The following is a 23,795-nucleotide window of genomic DNA, read 5'->3' as shown; positions in this document are numbered from 1 at the left end:
ATGGTCTCACTGTTGGTCCTAAATCGTGCATAAGGGTCGGAGAGTGGCCAACATAAATTGCATTAGAATGGGAGCCTGTGCAAGATAGTGATATGGTCAGACATGCCGTAAGGAGCTCTGTTCTCCCACCTCCAGATTCATCATACTGCATCACAAGCATTCCCCAGGATAGTCACAGGAGCCTCAGGTGGACACACTGGCACACAGGAGAGCATTTCATATCAGGAGGTCACCTCTCTTAGGGCCCGGTTCACAGAATTAACTTAAGACAAAATCCTAAACTTACTACTTTTGGTATTCACAGAATGCACTTGCTACTTTTGGTATTCACAGAATGCACTTACTACTTTTGGTATTCACAGAAAGGATTTACGACTACTAACTTTACGTCCGCACTAGGGTCGGAATTAAGATTCCAGCTTGGAGGCGGAGCTTCTGGCTCGGAGGTGGGGATTTAGCCATGGCTGAAATCTCCACCTCTGGGCCAGAAGCTCTGCCTCCGGACCGCAAGCTCCACCTCCGGGCCAGAATTTCTGGCTTGAGTGCGGACGTAAAGTTAGTAGTCGTAAATCCATTCTGTGAATACCAAATGTAGTAAGTGCATTCTGTGAATACCAAAAGTAGTAAGTGCATTCTGTGAATACCAAAAGTAGTAGGTTTAGGATTTTGTCTTAAGTTAGTTCTGTGAATCGGGCCCTTAGCAACTAAGGGGGCAGGTGAGAAAGGCAGCAATTGATCAACTGGGGAGAGCTCAAGAGGGAGAGATGACAGCCCTATCTGCCTTAAAGCAGTGACTCATCTGATCCTACTCTGGCAGGCTAAGTAGATATCTTACTGCAGCTGAGATGGAGTACAGTGGATGACCCAGAGATGAAGGGCAACAGCCTGTTGTCCCTGCCCTCGGTGACCAAGCTGGAATCAGCAGGAAGACAAGACTTGCCTTAGGCCTTCCAGCAGCAGCAGTTTGACTTTGAGCAGCTGCAGTTTGTGGAAGACAGTGGGCTTTGTGCGATCAGGTTATCAGGGCTGTTGCAAGGGGAGGAATGCGGGGAGAGAGAAGAGCTGCAGACTAAGGGGTGGCAGCCCCACTTCCTTATATGCGTCAGGCTGGCGGAGTCCACTCCAGCAAGCATGGCAGCCCTGTCATCTTAGTGAGTCAGAGTGTGGTGAGCACCTGAACACCTGACCTTGTGGCTGATACTTTCAGGCACCAGAGGAAATGTGAGGCCTCCCTTGGGCCTGAGATCAGCGAGCCTGCCTCGCCCCATGCTTATACTTCTGGCCCTGGGGACACCATTGAGCCCAATCCCTCTCCTGGCGAATAAGGTGTTTCCGGCGGGATCCAGGAAGTGCTACTACTAATGGGGGCCACAGAGTCCATTCTGGTGAGTAGCGAGTGTTAGGAGAAGCCCCCTCACTGGGAGCGCTGCCTTTATTGAGGGTCTCTATAGCAGCTGAAGGACTGTGATCGAATGGGGTGCCTGACAAACAGAGGGACATTAGTGACGAACGGGAGAGAGAAATCCCAGCAGACAGCCTCGTTGTGCCCTCTCTCTCACCCTCTAGCTATAGTGAATGATCGCAACAAGACAAAAACTGGGGTCCAGGAGGACCACATTCACACACAAATTTCATATTTGAAATCACCCCCTGCCACTGTTCAGCGGACTATTATGAGACCAAAGGGAGTAAAATCTCATCCCTCGTCTAGGCTCCAAGATGTGACTGGGGATGTGACTGAGGGCCAATAAAATTCTGTACATACCCCCAAAGTAGAGAGCACCTTACAGGACCACACATCCAGATTTGTTACCCTGTTGCTGGCAGTTTGATATCTGCTGTCAGCCCTGGAGCCCAAGCTAGATGCTCTGGCACTTGATGTAGGGCTACTTGGAGCACACCATAAGAAACTGACTGATCCAGTAGAAATAGAATGGGCTACACTCTAACCCACCATGAAAGAAATGAGTTTCACAATCCACAATTTGTAGGAGGAGGTACCCCACAGTGGAAGGCCGTTGATGCCAAAGAGTGCTACCACCACAACAACATAAAGACATAAAGATCATGCGCCTGCCAAAGTGAACAGAGTGCCCATGCATGGACTTGTCTTGAAAGAAAATGCTGACTGCTACTGTACTGGAGGGTGAATCCTCCACCTTCTTCTCTGTCAAAAGTGCACACAGTGTCCCTGGCAGGCCGCTGCCACCAAGCTTTCAACTTTGGCCGGTGGTGACCCAATTGTTTGATTATAGAGTCAGAGATCACATTCTGCAGGCAGCAAGAGCCAAGGCCCCCTGTACAACTGATGTCCAGGACCTGGCTTCGCAGTTCGGGATGAACTGTCCCAATGAGGCACAGGGTCAAGACTGATTTGCATATGGCCAGGTCTATAATGGGGTGTTATGGTGAGGAAAATAATGGTGGATTTAACCCAGATCTCTTGCCTGGGGGTGAATGTTTTGTTTTGTTCTATATTCCATCCATCAACTGTGTGTCTTTTGCTTTATTTCCTTAAGTGCACTGAGAATGCCCAGACATTGGTCCCGGGCTCACTGTGCCACTGGATTCAAGCTATCCTGGCTAATGAGGGGTGAAACCCCAAAACCAATCCTAGGATGCTTGTTTCTGGTCCAGGGAGAACCTGGCTTGGCAGTTTGTGCTGGACTGTTCCCATGAGGCACTGGGTCAAGCCTGATCTGCATATGGCCAGGTCTAAACTGGGGTGGCATGGTGAGCAAAAGAATGATGGATTTAATCCAGATCCTTTGAGTGGGGGTGATTTTTTAAATTTGTTCTGCATTCCGTCCATCAGCTGTGTGTCTTTTGCTTTGAAGTGGGGGAGACTTTAAAGAGATGAATTTTAAGTGCACAGAATCTCTACCCTTCCTGCTCTCGCTCCAGACTCACTACAGGGGGGTAGTCAGCCCTTTATGTGTGAATTAGACAAATCCTATTCAGGTGTAGATGAGTCAGTGCTCAGTACTGCCCCCCTATCAAGCTGGTTAATGGGCCATCAAGGTCCATGAAGTCACATCTAAGCTACTCTGATGTGGGGTGGTCTAGAGGGAACGCTCAAAGCCCAGTTGTCACCCAACCCAGATGTGTATTCAGACAGTCAGCAGGCACCAAATAGCTAAAGTAAGAAAATGGCATCTTTCTAAAATTGAAATATTCAGAATTACAATTGAAAATCTGATTTCAGCATCAGTTGCGATTTCAAATTGTGATTCCAGAGACACCAACCTTGGGCGTCCAGTCTATTTTCAATTGGAAATTGTACTTATAAAATGTAATATGGTGATTTAAATGTTACCCTATGGGAGTGATAGGCATTGCAGTAGTGAAAAACGAAGAGTTTTGCACTACCAGGACATGTAAAACTTTCAAGTATATGTCCTATTTTTTAATTACTCTACACTTTGCTCTTGGACTGCCCAGGGACTACCTTAGGGACGACCTAAGTGTATTAAAAATAAAGGTTTAGGAATGGCAAGGGGTTTAGCTTGCTGGGTTGACATAGCACTTTTAACCTGCCCATGCAGGCTCTGCAGTTGCAGGCCTGAGAAATGATTAAGGGTGCACGTGAGTGGGTGGCAGAATCAGCGCTGCAAGTCTACAAGCATCATTTAAATTGCAGGCCCTGGGCACATGTAGTGCACTTTACTAGGAATTTATACGTAAATTAAGTATGACACTTGGAGATGAACCAATGTTGCAATGTTTAGAGAAGTGATAACATGCACTTTAGCACTGGTTAACAGTGGGAATGTGCTCAGAGTCCTAAAGTCAACAAAACGAGCTCAGAAAAAGAGTAGAAGGAAGGCAAAACATTTAGAGTGACCCTTTCGAGAGGACATTTTCCAACAACCAGAGAACAAGTAGCCAGGAAATGAGCAGTGGTGGTAGTGATGATGGAACTTCATGCTGGCTCCTGAGCTAAATGATGTCTTGAAGATCAATTTGTTGGCTAACATAACATCAGAACTACAGGAGAGACTAGGTTATACTCTAATGACTACTGATACCATCATATGAGAGCAACAGCCTTTACAGGTTTGGGCAGGATGGATGTCATCAGGCATGATACATCTCAGGGGAGGGTCAAAGAACACATGATCGGGGTGCAGGCACCTTACAGACTAGGCATGTAGGGGCTTACCCACCAGCCCTGATTGCTTCACTGGAGAGGCATTCCCACATGTTTCAAATTTTTAGTTGGTGGCTGCAGGCTTGTTGGCCTGGTATCCAGGGAGGGAGGTTAGGACTTTGTTTATTGGGAGTTTACCGTTTATCTTGTTTTATGGGTGAGTGTACAGTGGGCACATAAGCAGGAATATCATGATATGATGCGGTAACACAGCATTCTGGGAAGTACTCCTCACCTCCAACCGACAGGGGGGGAATAGTTTTGGGTACTTCTTACTCAAATATGCTATGGGGGTCCTGATTTGGTTAGTGCCCTGGGTACTCCATTATCAGCTCTTGCTGGTGTTGCTATCTTGCCCCAACACAGGACCTTAGACTTCCCTAAGCAATTTGACCCTGGCTTTGCACCTTCCCAACACAGCATCCTCCCCATGGGAAGGGACTTTTTCAAGGAGCCTAATACTCCACTAGACCAATTGATTTCCCCCTTATGGGACACATATGCGATAGGGGCCTCCAGAACCCTGTGAAAATGGGCCATGCATACTCAAGTAGCTGCGCGGTGGCGGGCACACAACCTAGAGAATAGAGCCTTAATTTTTCTATTCAGGCTTACATGCCCTGCATAACAAAATTTATTTATTCTACTGCAATTTGAAGGGAGGGTGTACAGTGATGGATGTGGAATATCTGGGATGCACACTGTCAGATCACAATCCCCTGAAACTTTCACACTTTAGGGGCTCACCATACTCACATATACCCATGTGGCGCCAAACTTAGAAGCATTAAAGGATCCAGGTTTTCAGGAGGTAGTCGGGATACACATTGACCAAAACTTTGTCAAGAAGAAGGGCACTGCCTCAGACTCACAGTGGAATGGGACGCTTTCATGGTGGTTATCAGAGACCCATGCCTCAAGGCCACATTTGGGGCAAGTTAAGTGACTGAAGAAGGTCTTGCAGGGAACATCTGGACAAACTAAGCCATATCAGCTGCAGGAATATGTAATGCGTCAACACAGAGAGGGCCACAAAGTAGGCAGATTATTGGCCTGGCTGCTCTTCTCGGAATAAACTACATTCCCATCAGTGTAATTCACACACACCAGTGAGATCTAGACAGCACCCAAGAGGGCATTAATACAGCTCTCAAAGAATATTATAGTGCCCTAAACTCTGCCCCTTGTTGACACAAGAATTTCTAGAAGATCATTGCCCCCGCTCACAAAATGCAGAACCTTGACCAGGAACCAACCTTCCTAGAGGAAAATACACATTTGCTTAAACAAATGGCCAGGGGTAAAACTCTGGGCAATGACAGCTAACCAATTGAATGTTATGTTGCATACGCCTCACGTATAGCACAGAAGTTGCTGTTGGTAATAGAAGTGTCAAAACTTAGACGTTTACTGCATGCCCTCCCATATGAGAGAGGCCTTGCTAGTAGTCCTCCCAAATATTTAAAGGGACCCCCTGTAGGTCTAATCCTACCGCCCACTGTCTTTACTAAACCTAGACTGCAAGATATTGGGACAGTTTCTGGCAAACTGGTTCATGCCTATAATATAATACAAAATGGTCAAAACTGCTTCATGCGGTGTGTGCAAATATTTTTGGGGAACTTATGGAGGCTCTTTATGTTTGTAGACTGAGCCAAGGAGGAGAAACAATACCACTGGGTGCTCTCCTTAGATATGCTAAGCTGGCCTTTCCTGATGGAGGTACTCTGCAGAAAAGGGTTAGGCCAGGGGTTGGATTTGTCTCTTCTATAGGCAGACGTTGGCACAGATCTGCACAGGGTAAGTGGTCTCTGACAATATCCCTATTGAAGGAGGAATATACAGGTTTGCTGGCTATCACCACATGTTTCTGCTGTGGCATTGGAGCCCCTAGCATGTCTGCTACAGGGCTAGAATCTGGATGGGGTCTGTAATTTGCAAATCTATGCATATAATCTCACTGTATGTCGACAATGCTCTGGTTTGCCTCCACAGTCAATACCACCATTTAATACTCTTGATGGCCTCCATGAACGAGTTTGGAGAGCTATCAGGCCTTCGTATGAACTCGGGGAAATCATGCTTATTCTAGCTCACACCTTTTTGAAACATTCAAATGTCTGGGAGTTACCACAAAGAGTGCGACCTACTTGATGGTAATCTGGGAAGGGCGGTGGTGACAGTGCGATGCTCATCTCCCTTCTGGTGCTTCGTGCCTCTGTCACCATTGGGTAGAGTCGATACCTCAAAGAAGCTCATTCTTCGTCATCTGTTATATTTTTTCACAGCTCTGCCAGTGGTAATCTGACAACCATTTTTTAGGGAATTGTGACAAAATTAATATGGTGCACTGCCAGATGTAGCGTTTGTCCAGGACTCTCACTGCCACTAGCGGTGGGGGGACATGGCGCCCCTAACTACGAGCTGTATTATGTTGCAGTCCTGTTTTAGTGGCCGATGCGCTGGATAGCTGATACCTAAAATTCAGAACGAGATGACATCCTGACATGATTAGATGGCTCTGACATTCTGCGATGACTCTTGACATGGAGAGGGCTGACATTCCCAGCAATGCACTCATGGTAGCGAAATTGAATTGGGACACATATATCCAACCACAGGGCTGGAAGACGCATATGCACCGGAGACTCTGCTTTGGACAACATTCGACTCACACACCATCACAACACAAGATCATGGTGGGAGTTGGGGATAAACAGGGGAGACCTGTTTAACGAGGGACTGTAGTTCCCCTTTGATGAATTGAAAAAACAATATAATATAGGTCCAAGTAGCTTCCTACTACACATAGCACAGCAGACCCACCTACAGCTAAATAGCAAAACTGTGCTTAAGGAACCAGTGGTCTGGACAGGTCTCAGAGTACTTGGCACACACTGGAACCACAGAAAGCCATTACATTGCTCTATACAACAATATTGCAGAGGGGAGACATCTCGATGCCCCATCTGCAACATTGGGGGGATGGGCCACCTGGATTTGCAGTTCACAGAAGCAAAATAGGGGAAAGGTTTGGGAATTGTCTAAACAGTTTCCAGAAATGCAAGACTAAAATTCATGCAATTAAATTACTTACTTTTTGCATATTTGACCATGCAATTTATTTACATACTTAATGCATATTTGACCCCAAAACACACAGGTCAAATGTATTAGAGTGCAACAAAATTACTGCCCGCACTGTACAATAGCAGAGGCAGATTTCCTCCACAGGGTCTGGTACTATGCAGAGTTGTCTATATACTGGGAATGCATACCATAAGCCCTGACTGATATTACAGGCATTGATCCCTAAACACCCTTTCCTCTGCCTACTGAGCCCTGGAACTTTGTGGACCTGGCTCTAATCTTGGTGAAATGCTGTATTGCAATGTTCTAGAGGGCACTGGTGGTACCTGGCATCTTAGACTAGTTACTTGGGGGCATATTATCAACAACTAGCAATATTTATCGCTAAATGAGCTTAGGGATATATTTTTTATCGCCGCGCATTGCCTAATTTGATCGCAGAGATAACGTGCTATTAGCAACATTTATCTCAAATGCGATAAAATATCAGGAGATAGCGGCTCAATGCGTGAATATCGCTGGAAATCCATCTATATTCAGGCACACACGCCAAAAGGGTCTTAACCTGAATATCTCCCATTGGATATACAGGTTAAGAAGTGGTCTGAGCATGTGTTCGTTTTTGGCGATTTTTGCGCTTAGCGCACATTTTTTTATCGCTTTGCCTGCGTTGATAATAGGCGATGGAGATGTTAGCGACTGCTTTCAGTTGGTAACAGTTTGGGTACGCCGACTTTGCATGTCATTAGTGATAAATATGCAAAGCGGGCCCCAAACCACTCGCTATCGCCTAGAAACTGTTGCTAACTATTGTTAGCGACAGCTTGCTAATAGGGCGATAAATGTATCGCCCCTTTCATGGGAAAAAGTCCCGCTAAAGCGGCGATAATGCCCTTGATAATATGCCCCTTGATGTGGAAACTTGGACAAGGGTAGATCTGCATCCGCCACTGATACATGGAGATGAGCAGGCACAGAATTGATGTCTGGAAATATGGAAGCTATAATGTACCCCTTAGCTTCTGTGTCTTACCTTAACTGAAATGTTAGTACCGGGGGAATGACAAAACAGATACCAATACTCCACACACAGAGGGGGGAGATGGAGATCTGTGATGGTGGTGATATCTCATCATGAAGGATGCCTCATTGCTGTCCATACCCCTCCAGTGATACAAGAATAAGGGGAACAAGAGGCAGTCTTTGGTGGGCTTTGGCCTATGTTGATGTGTAACAAGCTCAAGTTTAATGTTAAACTCAAATAATAAAAATTGAATGAAAAGAAAATCACAGATACGTGTTCACAGCAAAATGTGGCACTTTCTTACCTATTCACCACTGTAGTGCCCTACAGTTCTTCCCCTCGGTAGTACTTGTTTTTCAAAAGCAAACTTCCAAGGGGTGGTGGTGGGGGTCAACACCCTAATAAACCCAATAACCTTGAATTTTAGCCTTTTTCTGTGCAGGATCGCCAGGCTTTTCCTGGAAGTCCCAAACAGGAAAAACATAAGTCTGAACGTCTATCCTTAATGGTCTATTCATTAGGTCATGAATCCAAGTTTTCTGCTGACTAAGGCAGCAAGTGCTCTGCTACCAGAAACATGATGGTTTGCCTGAATCTAAATAAAGCACTGTGTCCACTAAACTCAAAAGAAGGCTATCATATCCAATATTTAACATGACCTTAACACCTGGAAAGAATCTATCTTTCCAGGATCTATTTGAAAACACATCTCCTACTACAACAATGTTTGAGAAGCAGGTTGCATGCAGTTCTCTTCCAGTGTTTTAAAATTTCACATTATCAAGGGGAGAGAATTTTAAAGCTAACCATCCAGTGAACAACGTCACAATACATCTCAAACCCCAAGATGACATCATCAAACAAGGTAATATTCTAGAATACTTATTGCAGTGATTGTTTATGATGCTGGACTAGATAAAGAGGACCGTTGCCCCCTTTAAGAGAACCCCTCTTGTAGCTTCTTGTTTCTTTTGCACTTCCTTACAATCAGGCCAGGTTCTAGTAGTTATTCCCAAAGCCAGTATAAAACAAAGCCGGAAAGCTAGACAAAATTACCATCTTGTTTCGTTCCTTTCAGATGGTAATATACATCATCCTTGGGATGGTAATATTTCCTTACTTAATGGATAAAGGGATGGTAATTTGGTGCTGATTGTCTCTGTTTTTTGTCTGACAGTTCTCCAAGTTAAATTCTTGGAACCCTCCCAGAAGACTGGAGCCAACTCTACGGATGTGGTGAAGGGCTTTAAAGTTCAAATCATCAAGGTAATATGTTTTTTTCTGTTTCTCATAATTCACAGCTTGAGTGAAGGGCATTGCCATTATTTCGACAGTATAGCTTTATTAGGAGAGGGATAACAAACGAAAAGCAGCGTTTGCATCTCAGACCATTTCCCTGTTCATTGAGCCAGTGATCTGTAGCAGCAACACGGCTGATCACAAACCCAAACACCACTGTTAACTTTCAAGTAAATGGCTTCACTAATCTTCCACTTGGATGAATTTGAAGATAGATAGATAGATAGATAGATAGATAGATAGATAGATAGATAGATAGATAGATAGATAGATAGGTAGATAGGTAGATAGGTAGATAGGTAGATAGGTAGATAGATAGATAGATAGATAGATGTCATTGCAATTCTTACAAAAAGGTATTAAAAACAATTTCCATTTTTTGATAAAAAGAGTTCATGTCTGGCATGGCTAAAATTCTGAATGATCTTTAATAGGAAGAATAGATTTTATTAAGACATGAATTTCACGAAACAGGCAGACAACTAGGCAGAGTCACCCTTCATGAACTCCTCAAGTGCCTCTTGGCATGTCCGTACGTTAACAATGTGCCAGATGGGATGCAGCTCAAAGATTTGCAGGGGGTGCAGGATCTTATAAATACATATAATGTGAATTAAAGTTTTTTTCCCTTGTACCTCAGGCCATACTTACACCCCTTCAGAGGGATTAGACCAAAGCGTAGTCTCATTAAATGGTGTCTCACTGAAAGCTTCAGAGGAGATATTAAATAGTGCGGTAGGGTTTCATGATCATAAAGTTTTGACGCCCAGCTGCACTCGGGAAAGATTTTTTACAGCTAGCTCACCATGTTCAGCTGACAAGATCTTTGCTTGTTTGGTTAATAGTTTTGCGGCCACACCTGTGGGTAACAAGCTTGACCAGATTTCATGGGCTTCAAATGAAACCATACAGTGCATTAGAAATGTACTCCTAGTGGATCTAAGGTTGTTTGTCAGCTCGTTAATGTAGAGTCTCAGGCGTTTTTAGACAGTAGACTATACATCTTGCTTTCAAGATCCAGTGTTGCGATGACAGGTTAAATTCCACAAGGCATGATAGGTTGGGTTTGGAAGATGGAACACTCTGAGGAAACAGGCTGATTGTGCTCTATCTAGCCATGTGAATATTATATCTTTAAAGGTCACCACACCATAGGCTACTGTCGGTAAACATTTAGCACCCATTAAATGAATTAGTGGCGATAAATCCGGAGAGTACAGGGCTTTCCTTATTCTTAAGAAAGCCCCCTCTAGGCAGTGGGCTGCTGCTTGTGTTGCTGTAATATGTGGTGCCGATCTTCCTCTGTGATCTATCCAGACTCCTAGGTACCTATATGCCACCACTACCTCTATAGGTTTTCCTTCGATGTACCAGAAGCATTTTCTTGCTCGTTGTCTCAATACCATCATCACCTTAGTTTTTGCGATGTTGATCTTTAAAGCGTTTTTCTTGGAGTACGAGGCCAGTGAGACAAAGAGCCTCTGGAGGCCCTGCGGGGTTTGGACAAGGAGAATCATGTAGTCTTTGTATTGCATTGATTGGATTTTAGTGGAAATGCCTGAGTGGCTGTCAGCCACTCTGGCAGGTCTACTCGGTACAGATTGAAAAGTAGTGGGGCCTATATGTAAACTTGCTTTAAGCCTCTTTTGGTTTGATTTTATTAGTCATTGACTATCCTAACAGGTATCAGTTGACAAAGCGATAGAGCAATTGATAAGGGTTGCGAGATGTCCGATTGTTTAGTATTTCCCACAATCTGGGACAGATTTTGCTGTCGAAATCTGTTTGGAAGTCATTGATCTAAGTACTACGATTTTCCTTTTGTAGAATGCGTGCTGTCCATCATGTGAGCTAGACAGATCAAATTGTCTTCAATGTGGCAGACCTTTTGAAAGCCGGTTTGAGTATATGCAATCAATTTTGCGATCTTCCACCCAGGTAGTCAATTCTTGCAGTTAAGTATTGCATACCACTCCCCGTCAACAACGTGAAGAGCGATCATCCTGTAATTTTCGGGGCTAGAGTTGGAACCTTTTTTATGAATGGGAACGTGGAGAGAGCCTCACCAGGAGTCAGGAATCAACCTGCCCATTCGGCTATCCCCAAATAGGGGTGCCAAGAGTTAAGCCCACTGGTGCAGCAAAGGTTTGTACAACTTTGGTGGTATGCTGTTTGGGCCGGGAGCCCCTCCTGAGTGCATTTCATTTATAATAAGTGCAATTTGCGTTGGTGTTATGTTGACGATGGATTCTGTTCCTGAGTGAAAGTTGACATGGCTGGAGCTGTGGAGACGAATATAGCACATTACAATGCAATGTTTTACATTGCGTGCTTTTACAATGCGGTCGTTACAATAACTGCCTTGTTAGTAAGCGACGCATTTACATTGCTAGTCATTACAATAACTTGCAGTAGGGTGTGTGCTAGACTCAGGAATAGTACTAGTTACTATTCCTACTCCAGTTTGCGCAACAGTAGGGAAGGTGTTGGAATTAATTTCCAATACTTAAGCACCCCCTACAGCAGGTCGTTGTAATGACTTGCGATGTAAAGGCATCACATACTAACAATGCAGTCGATGTAACAACCGTGTTGTAATTTTACTGAGATGTAATGACAGACAGCGCTGTTTCCCATTTGTTACAGTTGATGCTTGGGCTGGTCTGGCACATTTGTCTACCCAATTCCAAAATCTCCTTTGACCTTTTGATTTTTATAATTTCATGAACAGTTTGTAAAGACGAGAGGGAGACAGAAATGTATAACAATACACTATTTATTTTAGTGCAGTAAAAGGACCCACCAATGCACAGGGAACACTTCAAGCTCCGTCGATCTCCAACCGTCTTCTCCCCGTCCCACCACTCCAGAATCCTACCCATATCATAACACTCTAAGAACCCCTAAAAGTCTAAATTCCAACAATTACAATAGAAATAAAGACAGTACCACATGTATACCTTTTAAAACAAACAAGAAAAAGAAACACTGTAATGTAAAAACTGAAACTTAAACATCTAAAATAAAATCCTCAAATTTCTTGGGCAATCTATGGTTTCTCTTAAGTGATGAAGCACTTTCTTGAACCAAAGAATCTGAATCACAATTAGTTTCTTCATTAGATTGAGATGTGGCACTTGTTTCTTCATTAGGTTGAGAAGTAGCATTTAACCAAGAACTCGCACCATTACCACTTAGATCAACCCATGTAGAACCACCATCTTCATCCTTATGAAAAAAAAATTCTTGCCACGGTTTGAGAACCGCAACAGAACTTTTACTCCACCACCCCTTATCTTTAAGAAAAACAGAAGAGATATTAACTCTCTGAACCCTGTAAGGGATCGTGAACTTAGAAGAACCCTTGCTGTGAAATGTGGGTTTAACAATACGAACCCAATCATCCACTTTAACATTCGTATCTTTGACTTTATGAAAAGAATCATAATAGCTTTTGTCAGATATGCGTAAATCTAAAATATTCTTCGTAGCTTTATCAATAGAGGACTCCAAATTAGCCGCCTTGGTAACTCTTTTAAACACAGGTGTTAATGAAGATTTTGCTTGTCTCCCTCTCATTAGAAATAGGGTGAAACTCCAGTGCAAGTATTTGGAGTGAGATGATAACTCCAAACTTTTTCTCTCAAAAATTCTAAAACATCCAAATTGCTCTCCAACGCTGCCTGAATAACCTCTTTTAAAAATCTATTGACCCTCTCAACTTGACCATTAGCTCGAGGACAATATAGTGGTGCCTATTCAGATTGAACCCCAAACTTGTCTAAAAATGATTTCATTTTGTTTGAAATAAACTGCACCCCATTGTCCGACAAAATGGTATCAGGAGCTCCTTCAAAACTGAAAATTTTGTCCAAAAATTCAACCACAACATCAGTTACTGGATGCTCAACGAAAGTGTAATAAGTCCACTTTGAGAAATTGTCAACAACAACAATAGAAAATCTACTCTCCCTACCCAGACACTCAAACGGACCAGAAAAATGTATGGAAATGTTCTTCCACGGACCATCAGGAACCTCTAGAATAGATAATGGCTGAGTGGAAATCTTCCAATGCTTATTAGACTTCACGCATACAGAACAATCGTCCACCATCCTCTCAATACAAGCATCCATACTAGGCCACCAATAATGTGCTTTGAGTAATCTCTTTGTACCAGAAACACCCGGATGTCCTGAATGAGCCAACTGAACAAGTTTATTTCTGATACCTAGAGGAGGAACAAACAAATCCTTCCTTAAAAGTATATCATTCTCAATGCTAAGCTCTTCAGCAATCTGTGCACAATGCGCATTCACATTTTTACAAGAAGGCCAACCATTAATCACAAAATGCTTCACCTTAGCCAAAACAGAATCATTATTCATAGCATCCAACCACTCCTCCTCCGAAACTGCAGCATTACAAGATACAATAGCATCAACCAATGCCACAACACACTCCTGATGATCAACAATCTCATTGTCACACTCATCTAAAGGAGGAAGTCTCGACAAGCAGTTCGCAGTAAAATTCTTACCTCCCGGAATATGTTGCATTTCAAAATTAAATTCTTGCAATCTTGCAATAAGCCTAACAAGTCTGGAAGAAGCCTTACCACTCCTAACCCCATCCATCATAAAAACCAAAGGCTTATGATCAGTGACTAAGACAAATGACCTTCCCCACAAAAACCTTTTAAACTTCTCTACGGCCCACACACAGGCCAGAGCCTCATTCTCAATAGTGCTATAGTGCCTTTCTGCACCACGAATCCCTCTAGAAATAAAAGAAATCACTCTCTCTTTGCCCTCCACCATCTGCGTAAAAACAGCTCCTAGCCCAATAGCACTCGCATCCACAGTGATAAAAGACTTCCCTTTAGGATCAAACGTATTCAAAGCCGGAGCTTTAGCAATAAGCTTCTTCACATTTACAAAAGCCTCATCATGTACACTTGTCCAAATAAACTTTGAACCTTTTTTCAACAATTGTCTGAGAGGTTCAACCACCAGAGCATATCCTTTGACAAACCTAGAATAATACTCTCCAAGCCCCAAAAAAGAACGCAAAGAATCCTTATCCTGTGGTTTTTATTAAGAGACCTGAGGTCCACACACAATCTCAAATCCTGATTATTTTTAAGTGCAATTACAATGGCGGAAACCCACTCTGAACTATCAGTTGACTCAATGATACCTTCTGAGCATAAGGTATCTAAATGAGTTTTCAATTTCTCTCTTATGCTCAGAGGAACCATACACACCTTGTGCTGAATGGGGACAGCATCTTTTTTTAATTGAATTTTGTGCATGAAACTCTTGACCTGTCCGACATCATCCTTGAAAACATTCACATGCTTCTTTAAAATCATTTCCAATGAAATCTTATCCATGGAAACATTGTTAACATCCAAATCTCTCAACTGAATTGGACAGTCTGATCCAGGACATAAGTTAACGCCCAATCTTCCCAAATCAAACCACCCAACAATGTTTTTACCATCAATGGCCACATATATTTTCGGGAATATTTTCCTTCCCTCAAAAAAATCCTAACATGGAAATATCAAAGTTGCCAAAAGTTGCCAAAAGCCTTAGGATTCACATCAGTCTTCTTAAGGACAACATCTTTCCAATGCTCATGAAAAAATAAATCAGAAAGAATAGTAATTGGTGATCCTGAATCAGCCATTGCTTCGAACCCCACTTTACCAACCAACACTCTTCCCAAAGGTGCCTTAAAAGGAATGGTAACATTGTTTAACAAAATCATCATCATATATGGTAAGTAACAAATTTTGTACATCATGTTCCACATAAGATATACTATTCACAGTGGGATTCACAGTTCTGTTTTGTGCATGACACACCGCTGAAAAATGGCCGACTTTACCACATTTAGTACCCTTTCTTATAACAGCAAGACAATCAGCCGAAATCGCTAAATGTGTCTTTGCACCACACCTGAAACAACTTAAATTATTATATTGTTTCACAACCCCTTTAGCATGAGATTGTATAGCACAAACCGATGAAGATGATGACGAATTCTTAATTTCTTCTGCTGCAATTACTTTTGAAGATATAATAGATCTCTCTATTTCTTTGGCAAGATCCAGAACTTCACTTAATGTAGGATTCCGACAAGCAAGAAGCCTTTCTGGAATTTTCTTGGACTCACAATTAAAGATTAATTGGTCTCTTATGAAATAGTCAACTGTTGCACCATATTCACAATTTGCAGCCAACACTCTAAGTGCCGCCACATATTCCTCAATTGTTTAATCCGGAAGCTGTTTCCTTTTATGAAAAGCATGTCTCTCTATTAAAACATTTGGCTCATCCATAAATTGTTTTCTAAACTTGCAACAGCTTCTTTATAAACATTCCCGTCTTCACCTTCACCACTAGGTGTAGCAATGGGAATAAGATCTTTTAAAATTTCAATGGCAGCATTACCAAGAAAACTAAATAAAAATAGCGACAATATAGTTTTCAAATGATTCAAACCATTCCATCCATTCTAATTTAGGTTTGCCTGAAATCTGAAGAAATATAGTAGGTTGATTACAAATTTGGGAAGCAGCCATAATGACTGAAATATTTGGAAATGAAACTTGTCAAAAAACAAAATAAAATAAAGAAGAAATTTAAAACACACACAACTGTATCGCTTCACCTGAAAATGAAATCATAAATTAGATGAAAACATCACTGAAATGCAGGAAAACACACATATGTATGCTGTAAATCAAGTGTGCGCATCACTGAATAAATGCGCTTAATGAAGAAAGAAGTCAAGTGAGCACATCACTGAAATGCCACAGAAATGATTGAAAAATCCTTGAAATCGAAAATTAAGAAAAATAAAGAAATACCCATAAATACCAATCTGTCCGCTTGAAGTTAAAACTGTTCAGAAGAAATAACTGTTGAAAATGGCACTCAAGAAGATAAAAAACGCAATCAGATCGGTAAATGAGGAAAAAGAAACCCAATTGCGCTTTAAAATGGCCGCCGATGACGTGCACAATGTCAGGAATGTCAATGGCCAAGCAACCAAACCCAACAAAATTGTTGCAACTGCGTCCCAGACTCCCAGCAACGCACCAGATAGAACGCAACGTAGTGAGCGTGCAACGTAGAGAGCGTCTTGTTCTCCAAGAAACAGCGTCGGCTGATCTGTCATTCAAAGAATGTTGCAGACTCTTGCGCTGCACTCCACGTGCCGAATTCACCATCTGTCATCCACGGACACACAGCAGACGGTAAAGTAACCGTACCTTCAATCTTCTTTTGCCTCAGTAAACACAAGTCCATAGCACCCCAAATCGGTGACAGACTGCAATAAATCTTAAAGATATCTTCCAGCGAAGTTTCTCCAAAGACAGGATGCCGAGATTAAAAAATCCAAAATGCCGAAAATACCGCACAGTGGGTCCAGACATCAGAGACACCTCGTCGCCATTGTAAAGAAGAGAGGGAGACAGAAATGTATAAAAATACAGTATTTATTTTAGTGCAGTAAAAGGACCCACTGATGAACAGGAAACACTTCAAGCTCTGTCGATCTCCAACCGTCTTCTCCCCGTCCCACCACTCCAGATTCCTACCCACATCATAACACTCTAAGAACCCCTAAAAGTCTAAATTCCAACAATTACAATAGAAATAAAGATAAGACACAGTACCACACAGTTGTCCAGGGTTGGTCTTCTTTCAACCTCTGGAGGGTGAATCTTCCTTTCCTGTACTCCTTGCAAGTAATCAATACCTTCTCTCAGAGAGATGTGTATTCGGTGTCATCGTAGGTGTGTCTTCCTAGAAGGTTATTTAATTTACATTTTATTTTCACTATGATTTGCTTGTGTTCAATAACGGGTTGGGTTTTCGTTGTGGCGTAGTTTGGCCCTGGGATTTTCTTTATGACTAGGTTTTCTCTTAGGTCATCCACATGATATTGCAGTCAATGGGTCATTGCATCCTTGTATCAATTTATCCAGGAAGTGGTCTACCCTCTCATTGATCACGTCCTGGCGGTCCGCGTACCACCGTATTTTTCTTACTGGTTCAAAGTTGTCTTCTTTCCCGATCAACTGGGTTACTGGTTGGAGGCACTGCGAGAGTAGCACTTTACACGTAAGAATGACGTGATCACTTTCCGGTGAAGTAGTTACAGTAAATTCCAGCACTAAATGGAAGCAAGCAATCAAAACTCAGATGAAGTTCAGTGTGGCCATTCTAAAGCTCGATACGTGTGTGTGAGCAGCTGGCAAGTTCGTGTTGCAGATAATATCCTACTAAACCTCTTGGAGTTAGAATAAAGAAGCCCTCTATTTGACTGGGGTACACATATAATGGAAAACTTCGGGCCCAATTTAAATTTTGGCAATCAGGCTGTCCTCCGCCATGGCAATGAAGTAAAATACTCCATCGCCCTGGTGGAGGTCCTGACTGCCAAAATTAGAAATGCCCTTCGGGTCGACAGGTTCTTGTAGCATTCACAGGAACCGCTGCCAGGAAGGTTTCTATAAATGTATTGGAACTTTGTCCTATGGCAAAAAAAACTACCTCCTTAAAAGGTTTGCTGGTGGTGACGGGCAGCAAAAAACCAGCCAACATTTAAATCAGGCACTTATTTTAGAGTGGAACATTTGGATTAAAAGCACTACATCAAGGTCCTTTTATTCTGTCATTACCAGCTTATAAAACAGGATTCAGCAAAGCCAATAAATCTTGGCTTTAAAAGGCCGAGCTATTGACTTTGGAAATAATTTGTGCCAATCGCTAGATGCATGTGCACTCTTGGCTGGTGATCTTGCAATGGGTTTCTAATAAAGAAAACTCATTCTGTGTTGGATGCCGATGCACATGCCTGTGTAGACACAAGCACATGCATGGGTCATGAAGGTTGCATACACATGCAGTGGGATGCATGGTTGTCATTTTTGATCTATTGTTTTAATATGGCTATATTAGTTAAGTTAACTGTAAAGAAAATACTGAAAAACAAGTCTGTATGTAGTGAAATGAAGAAGCAAGTACCCTGGAGGCACTTTGCAGTTGCTTGGACTTTATGTAAAATACAAAGAGACTAAAAGACATGGCAGTCAACTGCTTTGTATGCAAATTATAAATAATAAGAAATAACTGTTTCTTATATGTGAAAAGAAAGGTAGAGAAACCACAGATCAGGCGGGCATAGTTAGAATAGGATTAAAAAGCCCTTTAGGCTTTAATAGATGTCAGAGAAAAATATGGTTCTTATTTGTTTAAAGTAAAGATAGTAATGGTTTTGAATTACGTTAACGTGAAGGCATAGCTTAAACACACAAGGATGACGACAGAATTTAAAGTATGGCTGAAAAATGGAAAGGAAAGACGTTGGCAAAACCAAGTATTGTCCCACCAGCACAAATACTGAAACGCATTTCTTTTAGGTGAATGTACACAAATGTGTGCAAGTGACAAGGACAAATTGTTACTGACAAGAGCCAAAAGGTAAAGTCACTGCTTCCTCCATGTTTTATGGTGTGATGGGTGGAAGCAACGATATACAAAGCTCTCACCTAAATAACACATACATGTACACTTGAATAGAAGGGCTTTGGGTCAGTCAATTAATCTGTTAAACTGCCAGACATGTTTTGTTTCCACACACCTTGTCAATGTCTTGATGGCCTTGTGCTTCCACTCACCAAAGCATACAGCAATGGGTCAAACACACAGAGTCCCCTGTCCACCAGTTCTTGAGTCCGCCTGCCTCATTTTTTGATGGGCAGACCTTAAGTTTTCATTGGTAGGAGCCCTGTTGGCGTTGTTGACAGAAAGCTTTCTCAGATGGGCTGGCAGAGGAAGGACCTTTCACTACCAGCCCTATTTTTACTCTGAGGTGAGCCTGTGACCAAAGTCTGTATTTTACATAACGTAGGGGTCGATTATGATGGCGGACGGAGCTGCGTCCATCCGCCACCCCCGAGGTGGAGGGACCGTCCGCAAGGGCAGCGGCCGTCCCTCCGTTGGAATTAGGATGTGACCGTCACCCTGGCGGTCACATCCTGTATATTTAACATTGCGTGCGTGCTTAAAGCAGCACCCACCGTAAAGTAAAAAATGCATGCTGTGCATTTGCATTCACAAAGCGGCAGGCACCATGAGGTGCCTGCCGCATTTTGCATGCAACTGCAGGGGGGTACCATAGGTACCCCCCATGTGCACCCCTCACCACCCCCTTCTCCCTGGGGCCCGCAACGGGCCCCCAATGCAAGCACTGTATGCCTTTTTGTGGCAGCATTGCCGCCACGGAAATGCCTATCCCCCAACACATCCTAATATGGCTGGGGGTGTCTGATAGACACCGCCACCATATTAGAGCTTTTCCGCCGCGGTCGCTAGGCGACCGCGGCAGAAATGCGGTGGACAGTCTTCCTGTCCGCCACAGTCCCCCCTGCCATTGTAATATGGCGGGGGGGAAATAGGTGGCGGACGGGCAAGGATGGCGGACGGCGATCCGTCCGCCATCCTAATTGACCCCTTTGTTTGCATTTCTTAAATGTATTTCCTTATTTTTCTCACAATAGCAATGTCAGTGATAATTCACCTCACAACGTTCGTTTAAATGCATAGATATCCCTACTGTTCCAAAAGTTAATAGGAAAAACTCCTTACTAAAAATACACATAAATTCTACACATTCCTGATCCAGTAGTAATCTTTTCTTAAATAACCACCTGGCAATGGAAGGTCAAAAACGACATAATTATAATGAAATTATCTGAAAAATCTCTGCAGTTCGAGCAGCTGAATTAAAACCCTCGGAGTAGCAAGTGTATCATTTAACGGCATGATTATTTACTTGCTAAGATCTACTAAAACATATTCTGCATTCAAAAATGACATGAATCTTGTGGTTCTGGATTTGACTTGTTATCTTTTCTAGAGGAGTCCAGATTGGTTGCCTGTAAATAGTTAAAATCTGCTCCAATGATCAGATGGCCGGAACCATGAATATATGAATGTATATGAGATACACAGTTTCTTTTATTTATAATTGCAAGCATATATATGTATTGTTCATCTCACTCACCACCATCCACTATCCTTGGGTTCCGATGCAGAGTGCTGCCCGGCGTGTAGCATTTCAACAAGTCAGGGGTGCTAAGCAGTGTGTTTGTCTGTGTGTGTATATATAAACTCGTTGGATATATGTATATATATGTGGACTCCGCGCCTCCATCTGGCTACCCCCGTCCATTTTCACGCACTTGCGTTCAATCCAGCTAACAGTTCTCACTCGCGCAAGAAAGTCATTGTCCAAAACTTCTTAGTTAGCAAGAAAGGCCACTTTATTAAGACAGGCGTGAAACATCAAACAATCTTGTTTCTTCATTTAATTAATTATTAAATCAAACAGCTCTCAGCCTAACAGAACCTTCCTACCCAACTGATAAACCCCCACCAAGTTAATCCTAAACAAACCAGAAGCCCCTAACTCTATGTATACCCCTTCCTTTCCTACAACTGCCTTTTGAGGATGGACCAACCCGCTCCAGGCTGCCCACCCCCACTAAAAAAATCCGCCTACAAAGAAAACAACCTGTCTTACAGTGGCAAAAATACAAAAAACCCCAGCCCACCAGAATGAAGGCCCAGAAAAAACAAAAAAGACCCAGAGAAACCAAAGGGGGAGGGTGGGTGGGACAAACGAACCTCGCCGCCCGCCTCCCAGTGCGCAATACTAACGAACCCTGCCTGGCCCTAATTACCCCACCTGGCCCTCACTCATTAAGCCCCACCTGCCGTTGCCACTGCCTCCGCGCGAATCTACCCGGGGAGACACCGGCACGCGCACGGCTCTCCCCAGGTCCCCCCTCGCGCAAGAAAGTCATTGTCCACAACTTCTTAGTTAGCAAGAAAGGCCACTTTATTAAGACAGGCGTGAAACATCAAACAATCTTGTTTCTTCATTTAATTAATTATTAAATCAAACAGCTCTCAGCCTAACAGAACCTTCCTACCCAACTGATAAACCCCCACCAAGTTAACCCTAAACAAACCAGAAGCCCCTAACTCTATGTATACCCCTTCGTTTCCTACAACTGCCTTTTGAGGATGGACCAACCCGCTCCAGGCTGCCCACCCCCACTAAAAAATCCGCCACCCAGGAAAACCTTTAGAGTTTTCCTGTCCCACCCGCAGAGCTAAAAGGAACACTGAGAGCACCACAATTGAACATCAAGCACCTTGGCAATTAAATCACGTAACTGTAAAAGATAAAAGGATTGACCCATTGGAGAAAGGTGGACACCATCCGCACGAAATAGGTGGCATTCGGAAACCTGCAAATGAGGGTGTGCCAACGCATAAATAGATAAGTCCTTACAAAAAAGTCTCACCTTTTTCCGTGCTTTCTCCATCGCAGAATCCCTCCGTGTACCAGTCCAGTGACGACGAGGGACGAATTCGGTCCAGATTAACATGGTGGCTTCCCATGCTACCTTGATTACTTCCAAATCCATTTGCATAGACTGAATTAAAGTTAAACCAGATAGAGAGACAAGGTCATTCTCGCCGAGATGAAGCACGAGCAGATCAGGCGGGCCCCCACCCTTCGGACAAATAGTAGCCAGCAACTGAAGCAAACCCCCCCATCGCATTCCCCCAACCCCATGCCACACAACCTCGTGGGTTAAACTGCTGAGCCCCAAAGAGCGCCCACAAAGTTGTCCTTCCGCAGCCACAGCAGCCCATTTCACGAAGGAGTGTCCAATAATCCACACTCTCCGTTTCAATCCAGCCCGCCTGAGCCAGGGACCTAGAAGAAAAAGAAACGGTAGCACAGCAAAAATACACTACTTTCGCACATATTTCTCGCAGCACTTCGACCTCCAACGCCCAATCATACGGATCCGAGACCAATCCCACCCCAAACGAGCAGCCTCTGTCGCCGCCCCAATCCTAAAGGAGTGCGTACCAAACTGGGAAGGTTCCAACCCCAAAGTGGACAAAACCTTCCTGAGCACAGCCAATAACTGGGCAACGGTAAGGGGGCTGCCATCCGCATGACAAAAAAACACACCAGTCGAAAAAACCCCAGACTGCAAAAAACACTCCCACTCATGCACTGGGCAACAATCCACAACACCACTCCTACCTAAGAAAACCCATTTACCCCTACCCAACTGGTCCGTTTTGGAAGCTCGCAACCAAATGCGCAACCTATCATGTTCCAGAATCACTTCCTCACAGGTCAAACCCACCCTGGTGCTCAAACCTAGAAGCTCAGAGGCCCGAAAGGCTCCGAAGAACAGCCATACAAAACACAAACGAAATTTGACAAACTCAAAATCATCATAACAGCAACCCCGTAAATGAGATAACAACTGCTGAAGCAAATCAAAAGTGACTGGGCGGCGCAACAACCGTTAAGCAGACTGCAACCTACCCAACCCTTTCAAAACCTTCCTGACCAACACCCCCTCAACTGGATCCCTCCCCCAGTGCAGTAGCCCATAAAAAGAAACCCCAGCCAATTTGCTGGAAATGGTCGTGTGAGACAGACCTTTATCAACAAGATGTAACACAAAAGACAACAAAAACTGCTCTGCAGACAACCCCCCATGCGGTACAGCAAAACTTTTACCAAAGTCGAGAAATTCTCTCCAGGCCTGCAAATAAATTCGTCGAGTCGAAGCAGCAACCGAATGCTCCACCAGCTGAGAGACCCTCACTCCCCCCAGGCCCATACGTACTGTGGGTTCGGAGTCTGCTTGGGATCTGCCCCAGGAGCCAATCTGCGGAATTCCGACCACTGAAAGCGAGATAAAGCGTCCGCTATACAATTAGTGGTCCCAGGTATATGGCGTGCTTTGAAAACAATATTCAACTTCATACACTGCAACATGAACACACGCAGCAACTTCAGGACACGCAGATCCCTCGCTTTCTGATGATTAATCAGCTGAACAACCGCCAGATTATCCACGTGGAACAACACAGATCTGTCCTGAAATTCCGCACCCCAGATGCACAGAGCCACTAGCAAGGGAAACAATTTTAAAAAGGCAATACTCCTGCCTTGACTCTGCCAATGATCAGGCCATCTAGCAGCGCACCATCGCCCTTCCCAGAAGATACCAAACCCATGGGCACCAGAAGCATCGGTGTAGATCTGCACTTGCCAAACCATGTCTTCCTCCGTGAAAAAGAGAGACACGCCATTAAAGTCCCG

At 43.5% G+C, this 23,795-nt stretch overlaps 1 protein-coding gene across 1 annotated transcript in view; it reads left to right on the top strand.

The window, feature by feature from the left end:
- LOC144785046 (metalloproteinase inhibitor 1-like) overlaps window positions 1-23,795 on the top strand; it is a 148,973-nt gene that overhangs the window by 39,353 nt on the left and 85,825 nt on the right. Inside the window, exon 3 of the mRNA XM_078664164.1 lies at window positions 9,442-9,530. Coding sequence (XP_078520290.1) covers window positions 9,442-9,530 — 89 coding nt within the window. The remainder of the gene's footprint in view (window positions 1-9,441; window positions 9,531-23,795) is intronic.

The sequence above is a fragment of the Lissotriton helveticus genome, chromosome 10 (assembly GCF_964261635.1).
Source record: "Lissotriton helveticus chromosome 10, aLisHel1.1, whole genome shotgun sequence".
Classification (NCBI taxonomy): domain Eukaryota; kingdom Metazoa; phylum Chordata; class Amphibia; order Caudata; family Salamandridae; genus Lissotriton; species Lissotriton helveticus.
Note: the sequence above shows the minus strand (reverse complement) of the source record. Positions and strands in the feature narration are given on the sequence as shown.